At 39.2% G+C, this 14,010-nt stretch overlaps 1 protein-coding gene across 4 annotated transcripts in view; it reads left to right on the top strand.

Annotated features, from left to right (window-relative positions):
* The window catches only part of polrmt (polymerase (RNA) mitochondrial (DNA directed)), a 48,756-nt gene extending 43,040 nt beyond the window's left edge, over positions 1-5,716 (top strand). For 3 of the 4 annotated variants that reach the window (XM_031749616.2, XM_039607182.1, XM_039607181.1), the window contains exons 19-21: positions 1,032-1,123; positions 2,171-2,244; positions 4,866-5,716. In XM_031749616.2, the coding sequence (XP_031605476.1) occupies positions 1,032-1,123; positions 2,171-2,244; positions 4,866-4,915 (216 nt within the window). In that variant the 3' untranslated portion in view covers positions 4,916-5,716. Of the gene's footprint in view, positions 1-1,031; positions 1,124-2,170; positions 2,245-4,865 lie in introns of those variants that run through there. The other variant, XR_005610319.1, reaches the window with a different exon arrangement.
* The last annotated feature ends 8,294 nt before the right edge of the window (positions 5,717-14,010 follow it).

The following is a 14,010-nucleotide window of genomic DNA, read 5'->3' as shown; positions in this document are numbered from 1 at the left end:
GATATCTTTTTAAGGATGCATGGTGCAGTGTGCTGCGATATTAGCTTTCAGCTAACTACTCTTTAGGAATCACCATGTTGGTGCAAAAATACAACTTTATGCTGTCGTGGTTGTCAAATTGTGTTGTCTTTGGAAATTTTCATAGGTTCAACCAAAGAAATGGCAACAAATTATGATTTTGTGACAGGTTGCTTGTAACAAACTGGCTAAATTTTTATGTGTAACAACATAACACAGGTTCATCCCTTGAGTTTAGGTGCCTTTTTTATGTTAAAATGATTCATAGGTCAGAGTTAAAGTGCAGCACACAAACAAAACAAATTCCTCTAAAAATGGTCCGGCACAATGACTGGACTGAAAATGAGTCCAAAGGAAACTCAAAGACCTTTTTTTTAAAAGAAAATTACAGAGTTTGGCTCCTTGGCAACAAAATCTAAAGAAATGAAGAGTGGCTCAAGACTTTTGCACAGTACTATATCAGCCTTTACAGAAGGGTGCAAAAGTTTTAGGGTCTCTGATAAGCAGCTTGACGTGCCTGTAGAGATTCAGTGTGATATTTTGCTGGATGATCTATGGTCTTCTCATGAATGACTATTAATTAGCTATTAAATTAAGTTACCTTGAGCCAGCAAATGTGTATCATGGGGTTCTTTCAAAGTATGGAAAAGAATTTGATTTTAATTAGACTTGTGTGATATCCAGACCTGCATAAATATGGAAATATTAACACAGCTCATCTATTCCTGTTATCTTCTAACTTTAATAAATTGTATCCACCCTACCTTATCGTTCAGTACATTTGACAAAAATAGGTTTTGAAGCAGAAATGGAGAAAACATACAGCCAAGGCAAAGTTGTTTAAGCTCTTGGAGCTGGTCCATTTGCCAGATTTGGTTGCATCCCTTTATATTTTTTCTCTTCTGTGCTCCATTCATTGTTTAGTTGGTCAGCAAGCCAGAGGAGTCTGTTGGTCAAACGTTTAAACCGAACTAACTCAAAGTGCACTTCTCTCTGCCTCGTCTTCCTGCCAGGTTTGTCGGGAACAGTTTGTCGCCCTGCACAGCCAGCCAATCCTTCAAGAGCTGTCCAACTTCCTGCTTCAGAAATACTGCACAGGAGTCCCGTGAGTTTACACCCACATGGAGGAGCACTTTTGACTGGGCTCATACACACAGATCCCAGGAGCACTACTGTGGTTGCTCAGGCAGCAAAATATTTGTCATACAGTATCAACATTTCAGTGAAATATTATGTAATAGGTACTAGTTCATATTTTCATACTTAGTTGCACCTATCTGCGGTCTGTGCCTCTTGTTCTTACATAACAAGCCATCATTCTCACGAGTCTCTGTGTTTATGCTATATTGTATTACCTTTAATGAGATCTTTATGATATTTGTGATATGTGCCACCACAGACTGAACATATTCAGCTACTACATGTGCACAGGTTATAAAACAGAAGGCAGACAAACATAAGAGGGCTTTATAGCCACTAATCTCAGGGCTTTGTGTCCTTGTAAAGCCCTCAGATTTTCTACAGTTTCTACATGACATTAGATACAACATGATTCTCTCTCCCCATGTCCGTCTTACTGTCCTCCCCCTCAGGGTGAGTTATGCTCATCACCTGTGTTTTTTCTCAATTTTTAATAATTGGACACCTTTTCCAAAGCCTCCACTTCCACAGCACCTTCTTTATCTCTCTTACCATTATTACTGCCTAGTTTCACGAACACGTTTTTCATTCCAGGATGTGTCAGAAGAGGAAATGTGGAACTACAAAGGCATTTTGGGTTTCTTTATTCATCAAAATATAGAAGTAATTTTTTTCTAGTATCAAAAAATAACCCTGCTCACCTGTGCACAAATGTATTTTGCTGTGTAGAGTTTTTATGCAGAGTATAAAGTTGATCTGCAGAATGACAAAACTGCACAGACAAAGAGAGCAGACTTTACTGTGGTGGCAATGAGACCTTCTTCCCAGTAGTTACATTTTTAAACCAAAAAACATATTTATATATTCAATTAGTTTTATTTTTGTTAACAAGGTAGAAAGAACAGACAACTGCGTTTGTAGGAGGGCTGAAAATCCTTTGACTTTGTACTCCTATAGAGACAAAAGCACATTTTTCTCTGAGTTAACTTTATTACTCTCCTCTTTGTGGCAGGACTGAAGCCAAGAGCAAAAAGTACCAGGAGTATAGAAGGCTGTTGATGCTGCTGGCCAAAGTGCCCCAGACAGGTCAGTTTGAATGAGGCTGTGTGGCTCCCAAACACCTGAGCTTGATGGAGTGTTTACAAGGACAAGGTACAGGGTGATGGGGTTTGTTCCTAATTGGGCAGAAGAGAACTTGTACAGGTATACCTTAAAGCTCTTTTTGAGGTTAGCAGAAGGGCAATACTGGTGGACTGTATGAACTGGATCCATCCACAATTCAGTATTTTCCTTCTTGTTTTATAATTCTAATTAGTGTTGAATAATGTCAGACTTGGTCGAATAGCCTGATTTGGTCCCAGATTAGAGTATTCTACATTTTCAAAAGCTAAATGACTAAAAAAAATAAGTAAAAACTAATAAGCTTGTGTCATTGTGTGTCGTAACCTGCATGGCCACCAGCAGGTCCAGCTTCCTCACTTTACCTGTTGATGTAATTTGTGTTTCTATCCATTGTTCTCCTGAGTGGAGGTGGTGCACAGAGGCAGTCTCTCTCTCTGTCTCTCTGTCAGGTGGATGCAGGCTATGCTGTTATGTAACCTCTTGCTCCATCTCCATCTGTACACTTATGATCTGCTTGGCACTGACAGCTGGGTTGTACCAATTGATTGCTGTTAATTGTGTCCCTCCTCTGCATAATCAGCTTATGTGGCTGAGAGCGGTCAGGTGTGCACCTCGGGCGTCTGTTTTCCGCAGTTTTCATTTCAATAGAAGGCCCCACTGAATGTGGAGTATAATCTTTACTATAAAGGATCCAAAACGTATGATTATCAGGTTTCAGCGCGCGTGTAATGAAGAGCATCAGTTGATGAGGTGTATCTACAACTATAAATTTAGGGTTTTAAAAAAGGCTGGAGAGAGAACTCAATGACCTGTGAATGTTTTACCAGCTGGAGTCTGAGTTTGGGAATAACTGATTCACCGTCTGTGAGAATAATGATGGCTGTCAGCTATTCTGTTTGTGTGTGCTGGACTTGGAGTTAAGAATACAATTTAATGAATCGGTTGTGGGTGCAGTATCTTCTTATCAGTCTCACAGGGCCAATAATTTAAGAAAAAACATAATAAAGACAATAAATTATTATACATAGTTTATGGAGCAGCTTGGATGCCTGCTGAGAGGGCAGCAAGTATCCAAACATGAATGAAGGAACAAAAAACTGTATTGATATCTATGTTAGTTAGTTAGTATATTAACTTGATGTCAGCATGTTCCAGCTATAATAAGCCTTTTCACTCTTCACTTTTTGTGTCCTTTCCTCAATAATTTATACAGCAGCTCCTGCTGGTGTACCTAACTGTCAGTGAGGCAGAGAGCACACAAGGCTAAGCACAGAGTGCAGGACAGGACCTCATTCAGACCTAAAATTAGCATTCATGTGGTAATGGAAAATTTACTTGTGCCCTCCAATTTGAAAATTAAAGTTTCACTTAAAAAACCCACTTAAAAGAATAATTTTCTGCACTTCTTCTGTGGCATAAAGGTTGTAGTTGGTCTTTTAGAACAGTTTGTTCAGATTTATTCAATTTTGGATGAATCATAGATTATTTTTAATAATTTGGATTATGCAATGTATTATCCAGTCACTTAAAAATAAAAAAAAAACCTTATGTGATTTAAATTTGGCCAATCTGCTCTTCAAGATCATCTTGGTTGCTCACTGGAAGGAAGTGACCACACTTGCTCTCGTCGCATGCGCTAGGTGTTTTCACCATGGTCCTCAAACTCGTACAGATAGCAAATATAAATGTTCTCATTCAAACAGACCCAAATTTGCAATGGTGAATCAGATTCTGGGATGCGAGTTGACTCTGTGACTGTCAGTGCAGAGTTATGCTGTAACATCCTGAGGCATCAGGGGGAAGACATTTAGTGGAAACAACCTAAACTGTGGTGTGTGCCAGCATGCCACTGAGAGCATGAACAGAGCACACTGAAAATGGGTTGTGTTTTGTGGGCACACCAACATAATGTTCACTCATTCCTCCTCATACTTCATAGCACTTCCTGAAAATGAAAATCAAGTTCAAGTTTTGACACCGTAGAGGATCCAGCAGACAGTGCAAAGGCACAAGTACAAAGAGGCATAATGGACCTTGAATGGAGTGAGCTAAAAATGGTACCTGTTCTAAAAACGACTCAGACTGTTACAAGAAGTTGGTCTTCATTTGTCTCCTGCTCACATTGGGGAAATATGCTCGATCCCTGAACCTTTTGAATGCACCTAATATTTTGGTTTATTACCAAATGCTATGCTGTGATGCTAAACTTTTCCCTTATCATGCAAATATAACAGCAGCTTAACTTTAGCTAATTGTTGCTGTTCTTCATACATGTATTTTAATTCTCAATCCAAAAGTAGCTCACAAATGTTCCTTTAATTAAGTAAACATGATAGCTCACACTGCCTTTAATGTGTTCCCGTGGAAACTAGCTCTGTGAGAATGATTCAGTTGGAGGAGATGGTGCTTGTGTCTGCACTTTTTTAAATAATATAAGAAATCAGTGTTACACAGGAGTTTTTTTTCACCAAATGCAGCAATACTATGTGGTACTTTTTTATGTGTTTTTATGTAGGTCATATAATTTGTATAACTACTGTCCTGTGACTAAATGTGCTCTGACACATTGCGTCCTGCCTCTCCAGGTGATTTTGATCTCCAGCGGGTGAAAGAATCCACTTATTTCTTCAGCTGAGAGCTTCGTGAGAGCGAACCAGTAGAAGGAGATGAGTGGAATTGACAGAGTGCAGCAGGGAGGCTGCAGGCTCCAGGGTCCCTACCGGCTTTGTCTTCCACAGACATGAGGACATTGATCCAGCCGCACCCTGCCTGCCTCCTGGTCCTCAGCCTGGCTGGAGCTGCTGGAGGCGTTCACAGCGAACTCGCCTTATTAACTGACTTCTAGACTGATGGGAAAATGGTGGGATACTCATCCAAGTGAAAAATGAGGGAATAAGCGTTGGATGGAAATGCTAAGACTTCAATCACGGAAAAGTACCTCTCTTAGTAGACTCTACCTGGTCATATTCAGGTTTGTGTGAGTGTGCGAGTGTGGGTGGGAGTGAGTGTGTTCATTCGCTATACTGAATATAATGTGAACTGTGCCAGTGTGTTCATCACTCAAATATTTTTGCTACTCGAGCAAAAAAAAATTCTACCTACAGTCTGTTATTGTGGATGATTGCTTGTGTGTGTGCGTGTGTGTGTGTGTGCGTGTCTGCTGGTATCATGATGTAAAGATTTCCACTGAGCACCGACCTGCCTCTGCAGCCCCTACCTCTGAATGGCAGGGTGGTGTCTGAAACATTTTGTCTTCTTTGGAAGACGTTCAAAGAGACATGTGAAAGATGTGTTTTACTGTAAAATTAGTGTAAAGGACACAGAAACCAAGATATGGCCGGACGAGTCAGAGTCTCTGAGATGGAGCCACAATATTCTCACCTTCTTGGAAACTAAACACTTCACTGTTGCAATAAAATAAACATGCTTCTTAAAACGTCTCCTCACTTATTCAAAGCTTCAGTCAAACATTTGGTATTCTTAGTGTGCTTAAACAGGATGAATCGGACTGCCTGTTATTTAATCGTATCTGCATATTTCAGTGCTATTGTTTAGACTGTTAGATGAAGGCCTCCTTTTAGATGTACCACAAAGGGTTTGCAGGCTTCACTAATCAACTCAGATCTTATTTTTCTGGGCCAGTGCCACATCTAGAAATAAAAATAGCAGAAGTGCTATCTGATCATTGCTGGAAACGTTACAGCAGTTTCAGACAAAAGGTGCCATTGATGTTCAAAGGCAAATGTAGGCTCAGCCAAACAAAGCTGGCTGAGTGGCAGTGTAATGAAATGGAAATGATCTTTGAGGGGGCATAAGTCGTGTGTGCTGATTGGACTGCAGGTTTTTTAGCATGTAATTTGGATGTCAGCGTGCACACACAGATTCTCTTAATTTTATAGTAAGGCTATAAAATTAATTTATTTTTGGTGGGGTTTTTGGGGATGACAATGTTGAGTACTATAAGAAAAATTAGTTAAACATTTGTCTTTTAAATATATTATTAGAAATTATTCTCAAACTGGTGGGTGCAGAGCCACTGTAGGTGAGGTGTATCAAAAATCAGTCAAACTAAGCTGAATATGATTTTTCAGGGCAAATATGAGTTTGATGGTTGATGTGCTAAACCTCATTTACTAAAATTAATAAGAAAAAGTTTGAAAACCCCTGGTATGACCAGGGGAAAAAAGGTTTTCATTTTGAGAAATGAGCATGTTTGCTGTCTTGTAAATGGTGTTAAGCTAAGCTAACCTGGTGCTGTTAGTTTTTTATAGCCAGCACACCTTTAGAATAAAAGTGAAATCCATAGTACTGTGCAAAAGTGTTGAGCCACGCCTCAGATCTTTCGATTATGCATCCAAGGCACCAGACTTTCTGTAACTTTTTAAAGTGGTCCTGAGAAAAACTTCTGAGGGTCTTTAAAAGTTTTACTTTGGACATTGGTTGCTTTTTCACTTATTTTCAGTCCCGTCCTTAAGTCACTTAAGAGTAATTTGAATGTTATTTCTATAGCACCTTTCAAGATAAATGTCAGAAAGTGATTCTCAGCAAAATACCAGAAAAGAAAATTGAGTTAAGATCTCAGATCTGATGCTCAGACGTAGAGAGTTCTGTGGGCAACTGTTGCAAACGTTTTGTCTCCTTTAGTTTTTAGCCTCATATGATGCACAATCAGTAAACCCTGATCACATGACCATAGAGAATTCTAAGGACGTAAGGATGTAAAAGTTCACTGTTGTAAGCTGGTGCTTGTCCATGAAGAGCTCTAAAAGTCAAAACTTATCAATGACTCATTCAAGCATAAAAAAAACACTCATAACCCAAAGAATAAACCAGTGTTGTATGTAAATGTAATCTGGCAATTTACCAGTTGTAAAATGGATCCTTGGGTTCTGTTACTAGTAGTCTCTCACAAAAACACATCACTAATTCTCATTTATTTAGTTGAACCTATGAGAAATGCCAAAATTACCAGTTTGACAGGTGTAGAATTGTATTTTGGGTGATTCCCAAATAGCTATTAGATGAAAACTTGACATATCTCAGCATGTTGTGCATTGTGTCATTGTGTTAGTTTTTCAGGCCTTAAATTTCATTTTGTCTATCTACAGCATATAAACAGTATCTGAAAGTCGTGTCTTTCAGAGATGGGAAAAAATGTCAGCAAAGACCTGACACAACCTGAGAGATCCATCTGGATGTGCAGCTGATCCATCTACTGTTCAATCCTCATCAACAGGATTCAGTCACAGTGCAAGAGTGGCTGTCAAGACGTCTTGCTTAAGGAAGAGAAATGGGGAGAAAACGCTGAGGTATGCCAAAGAACTGGACTGAAAGTGAGCGACAACACGTCTGTCAGTGTATAAGAAGGTCAGGACAGATGCACAGCAGTGAGTGCCGCAGCCATCTGTAAAACAATGTGGCTGCTCTGTCGTGGTTTTGGCATTCCACTCAGTGGCGTCAGAGATCTCGTCAAAATTGATGGAATTACTTTTCAGTACCATCTGAAAAACAGTGATTTGCACAGATTTCATTTTTCATTTACTCATGCTTTTACTGCACTTACAGCGTGCTGATCCCAAACACACTGCCAAAGCAAAACTAATTCGATAAACATGCAACGGAACACTATCAATCATGGATTGGCCTCCCCACAGACCTCAACATCAGTGAAGTAGAATGTAATCATGTTGACAGATAATGGAGTGAAAGGCAGCCAGCATCCAAAGAAGAGCTTTGAAGTGCTGTTCAAGAAGCCTGGAGAACTGTTCCTCGTGACTACTTCAAGAAATGACAAGAAAGCTGCCTAAGAGAGTTCAGGCTACATTGAAGATATTATGTTGAAGGTGGTGATACCAAATGTTGGCTTTCACGCTTGTACAAACTTTGTTTTTAGCTTATGTTCAGAATTTTATGCATTTTTGCACACATATTCAATGAACTGCATCAAGACTTTTACACAATTCTGTGATTCTTATTTAACTGTCATGTTTTTTGTTGAGTAATGAAAAAAAGCTATGATTTTGACTTTAATCTTAACCTGACGCACACCAAGCAAAGGTCTCTATTCAGCAGACATTAGCCCAGAGCTGCCTCTCCTTTCCTTTGATTTTTTTTTCCAACTGGGCTTCAAGGACGGCACTCTCTCCTGTAAAGTGCTCTTAGGATCACACATACTTAATACGTATCGTGTTTCACAACACGACTGCCTGAAAAAAAGTGTTACTTGACCTGAGCTCAGCTCGAGGAGTGGTCATGAATGAGCGCCTCATACCAGATGCCTGTGTGGGATGTCTGACTATAGTATAAGCTTTAAAATTATTACTCTACAACACTAAAAATGGTGGAACCTGTTAGCAGGTTACTGTAGAGGGGGGGAGGTCAAGGAACAGACATCTGTTTTTGTTGGGAGGAGGTGTGCTGTTTGCCAGAACTGTGGATGACTTTGGCTAAGGGAGTGCACAGGATATTGAAGATGATATTACAGCTGACGTGTAGCTTGATGGGCCTGTCGCGTTGTCTCTGAGGTGATTCCCTGGATGTTCGCTGTTAGATCCTTTGAGCTTCGCTGGTCAAACCTGCACTAATGGAGCAAGGTTGAAGCAAGAAATAGTCAGGTAGCTTCCATTACAGGCCATAAGCCTGCATAAGAGAATATATATATTACAAGCAGCTGTTGGGGCAAATGTTTGACAAACCCTTCACATGAAGGCCTCTCTAGAGAAATTAAAAGGTAGAGCATAATCTTTAGGATTGCACAAATGTTCTTTTAATGTACATGAAACAAGATTCTTTAAGCGCCTTATTTAATAGTCACTTTTTAATAATCTCTGCTAGCAAGTCTCAGAACCTCCATCTAATACAAATCTGGTTTGTTATGATGCTTCAACCAGATGCTGAATGCTTAGGATGCTTTTTTCATTCATTTACATAAAGGTGAAAATCACTGTATTCTGTTTTTAATTATATTTTAGGCAGCATTACAAATGTTATGGAAACGGAAATGGTATTTGTGAATGTAAGGAGTTACTGAGGTCTGCTTTCTGTTGGCAGTCCAGCTACAGTAGATGTGAGTTAAGTGGGGACTCTAAATTGGTGATAAGTGTGAAAGAGACTGGCTACATTAGAGCTATGATAAAGTGAGGGCCTATGTGGGGTGTTCCCCTGTCTCACACTCTAAGCATTCTGGCATAGTCTCCAACCCACCATGGCCAGAAATAGAATTAAGATATATGCATAGAAGCAATAATAAATTAATTAATCAAAAAATCTTAAATCCAACAACTTCTAATATTTATCACGGCCTACCTTGAATGTACTGTGTGTCACTGAGTGTAGAAGCACCATCAGACATTATTGGAGGGCTTTTACTAAGCTCTTTATTCTAGCTGCTGCATCGGAGAGGAGACACCACAGAAGTGTTGGTCGCTATCTGTGAGACATGCCAGAACTGGAAGCCACTCTTCGATATCCGCACCACTCACTTTTGCCGAGAGGACTTTGATTTTCTTGCCAGGCTCCTGGGCTCTCCTCGTCTATCTCCCAGCACTCAGCAGCACTGGCAGGGGAGCACACTGTACAGACAGCCCTTGTGGGAGCAAACAGGGTCGTAATTCTATGACAGCAGGGGAGAGGAAGCAGAAGGCACCGCAGGGACGGGGGCTGGGTGCTCTGGTGTTTAGGAGACGGGTGGTACTGTGTTGGCAAGTGTGTGTCAGGTATTAGTGTGAGTTGGTCTGACATTTAGTCTGGCTGACTGGTACTGATGCATGATTAACAAACATCAATTTTCCTGTAAGTTTCAGATGGAAAGAAGTAAACCCTCCGAGGCTTCTTTAATCATCTGCATGTCAACCTCTAAGTGGCAAACTCACACAATAAGTGTGAAGTCTATTAAATTCCCCCTTTGGAGACCATCTGTCTCAGCACTGCAGGGAAAACTGTGGCTCTTGAAATGGCACTACAAAAATGTCTGAGCAAGGACATCAAGAAGAGGAAACTTTTGTGATTTCTGTGTTTCAGAGTTTTTGAAGATTTTCGAAATGGTTGAGATTACTCATTCAAAGCCTTTTAGAATTTTAGGATATTTTGTCTGGAAAAAATATGAAAAAGTAAGACCCAACTTAATTATTTTATTTACTTACTTACATTAAACAACTGAATATTTTATGATTCTTCAGTTTGATCACATACAACTTTCCTGTGCCCTAATCATACAATTTGACTCCATGTGCTGGATGTCTGTTGCAGCTGACTTTGCATTTTTGGCCTCGCTCCCTGCTGTTTTTATAGAGCGCTGTGTGTAAAAGTTCATCCTGCTGCAAAAACAAAAAGAGGCATATTGGCATACTGATAATGCAATCATATTGAAAATGTTATTGAAAATACAATACTGCAGTTCAAAGTGAGCATCAGCAAATCACATGGCACCAACTCACTGCGTTTATTCATATAGACATGGATTGGATAATGCGCTGCAGTTCAAAGTGAGCATCAGAATGGAGAAGAAAGGTGCTTTAAGAGACTTCTTTGGGTAATAATGGGTTGTTGATGTCAGATTTCAGAAGAGAAAGGTCAAACTGCTTCAAGCTCATAAGAAGTAAAAAGTAACTCAAATACCCACTACAACCAAAGTATGTAGAAGAGCATACCTGAACAAACAACACATCAAACTTTGAAGCTGATGGGCTGCAGCAGCAGGAGACTACACTGTGCTGCACTCCTGTTAGTATAATTCACCATTTCCCAGAGCTCACATCATCTCAATCTGGTTTCTTTAACATGACAGTAGGTTTATTGTACTCAAATGGTCTATACAGTCACCAGATCTCAATCCAATACAGCGTTTTGGGATGTGGTGGAACAGCAGATTCACATCATTGACTTGTTGCTCACAAATCTGTAGCAACTGTGTGATGCTAGTTTGTCAATATGGACAAAAATCACTGAGGAATGTTGTGAACACCTTATAGAATATGTGCATGATGAATCAAAGCAGTTCTGAAAGAAAAAGGGGTCCAACCTCAGCAATGTCTACCAAATACGGTAGCCAGTGAGTGTATGCTATAGCTTGGATTTAGGGAGCAAAGCATAAAGTAATTATACTATATAATGTTCTATAATTTCTGTTGTTGGAGGCTTGGGTAATTTTTTTGGTGGTGATGGGGAAATCATTTTGTGTTAGTATCTTGTCCAAGTACGTTTTCCTGTGATTACTTACATTACACGCTCCCTTGATCCTTTGCAACCTTTAGCTTGTGGAACCAAGAATGCATGCAACTGAGACTTCAACTCTAATTGACATTGACCTGTTGACATTATTGTTGTCTATGATTAATTATAATAATTACATTGCATAATGAGACTCGTTATTTCTATCCCAGGTGTTTATCTAGATCAGAGACTTGCAGGGAAAGGTCACGCAGAACAGCTGGGTAAGCTTTCCTTACCAACTGCCTAAGTCCCTCTCAGGAAATCCCCTCACAAGCTGTGAGAGAATTTATATTGAACACAGTCTTGTAATGTATATTTGTATCAAAAACACATTTGTACAAGTAGTTCAGTGGAAGTCAAACACTGTAGATGGAAAAAATATATATATTACAGAGGGAGCATTTATTGATGTTAATGAATCTCTTTTAATCGTTAGAGACTACCAAAAGGGAGCACACCTCAGCACAAGTTGGAGTAAGCATTGTGTGGAATAAATCCTTCATGCTGAATGATGTCTTGCATAATTAAATAAATATTTGCACCAGCAAAGTGCCTCTTCCAGTCCATGGTCAAAACGCTCAGAATGCCACCAAAACCACAAGTGAGCTGAAGCCTAATATTCACTATATGACTGAGCGAAAGATTTTTGATGATCACTTTTTGTTTTCTAGAAGGTTTTCTGCTAAATCAGCTAGAAAAGTAGAATAAGATGGATATTAAATCTGTTAAAACACCACTATATGTAGTTGATAATTTTTTCCGAATAACCTTTATTTGAATTATAAATAATGACTTTACTTTCAACGTAAAGTTTTTGTTACAGGATCTTCTGGACAAATTTCTTGGTAAAAACGTTAAGATCCCTGTACATGCGAAATGCCTCTGTGGTAATTTGGTGCATGCCTACTTCCACATACAACCTGGATTCATCATGAATTTTTCAGACCAACATGTAGCCAGCAAGGTAGGTGGAAGTGCAGCAGGCATCAATAACCCCAAGGTTCATGTAAATTATTGATACTTCCAAATGCTCAGAAGGAAAGGACTAGGTTGAGTGGCGTAAAAAGGACTAATAAACATCACATTTCTGAAGAGAAATCTTAACCAGTTGTATTTTTAAAATAAAAGCTACATTTAGAGTTTAAATTTGCAGAAAAAATATTGCAGTGTTTTAGATTTAAACAATCAATAACAGCTCTGACAAATGAAAAATACCTTTAAGACCTACAGTGAGCAGAGACAATCGTCTGCTTTTACTGTATTAAGAAGCTCTGATTCTATTATAACGCAAAATTATTGACTCTTTGCATGTTTGCGCTTTTCTAACATGCTAATCTAAAAAAAATCACCTAAACATGAGGCAGTGGAATCATACTGTAGCCAAATACAATTTATTGGTTTAACTCTGTAGTGGGATATATGTAACAGTGACGTTTGCATTCTGAGGAGCTCGCATTTTTACAGCCACACACAAAGAATATAGTATATGTATGTGGAAACTACCATATTTGCTAGGCACTAGGTATGCACAGTACATGTTAGGACATATGACAACTGCAGAGTGGCTCAATAAAAGAAATTCAGGTCCCTGACTCAGAAACACCTGCACTGCACTGTTGATTTTTCTTAAAGTGACGGCTGGAGATTGTCGGTTTGCTTCAAGGGAGTTTCCCAGAAAAGAGGTTGTCTGCATTTGTCTGTAGATTTAAGGTATTGATTGGCTGTAAGTATTGGCTTTGTACCGAGTCACTGTAATATTGAAGGTTGTTAGACTCACAAGTCAGGGATCTGACAACATGGAAAGAAATAATAAATAGAAACTGAATCATGTCACACCAAATCCCATAAAACACAGAAACAGCCAGTATAAAAATTGCATCATATATTTTTACCTTCTAGTTGCTTATTGGTCAGTAAGAGTGAAATAATCCAAACTCGTTCGCATAATTGTACATCTATGATAATGTCGATGACACAAAATCATATCGTCGCCCAGTTCTTATGAACAGCCCTTGTAGGTAAACATTTTAAACACCCTGAATCACCACGCTTTTCTCCTGTTGATGAACTCAGAGAAATAAAAACTGGAATGGTAGATACTGTCGTTTAGCGTCAGAGAAGCACTGAAGCTAAGAAAAACGAGGCTCTATGAAGAAAGCACACAAATAAGCAAATACAGATGCTTCTGTTGCTGTTTCCACTGCCGTGTCTGAGTGTGCATGTGTGTGTAAGCACAGCTGACTTACCAAAGCCTTGAGCGTGTACTGAAAAAAACGAACAGCTGAGCTGTTGTAACATTTACATAACACTAAATATGTTTGTAAAGTTGCAGAAGAAGTTTTTAAAAAGTGCATTTACAGGATTGAGGGCAACACACTATTGATGCTTCAGGGAAAAAAAATAACCCCAAATAGCGCCGGTAAAAGAACCAGGTTTTGCAAGTTGACTGGGGTGTGAAATAACAAAAATAACTTAAAACGCAAACAGTAGAAGAAACCATGCAGACCTCACAGCAACTGG

Source organism: Oreochromis aureus, linkage group 23, assembly GCF_013358895.1.
Source record: "Oreochromis aureus strain Israel breed Guangdong linkage group 23, ZZ_aureus, whole genome shotgun sequence".
Lineage (NCBI taxonomy): Eukaryota > Metazoa > Chordata > Actinopteri > Cichliformes > Cichlidae > Oreochromis > Oreochromis aureus.
This window is presented reverse-complemented; position numbering and strand designations above follow the sequence as displayed.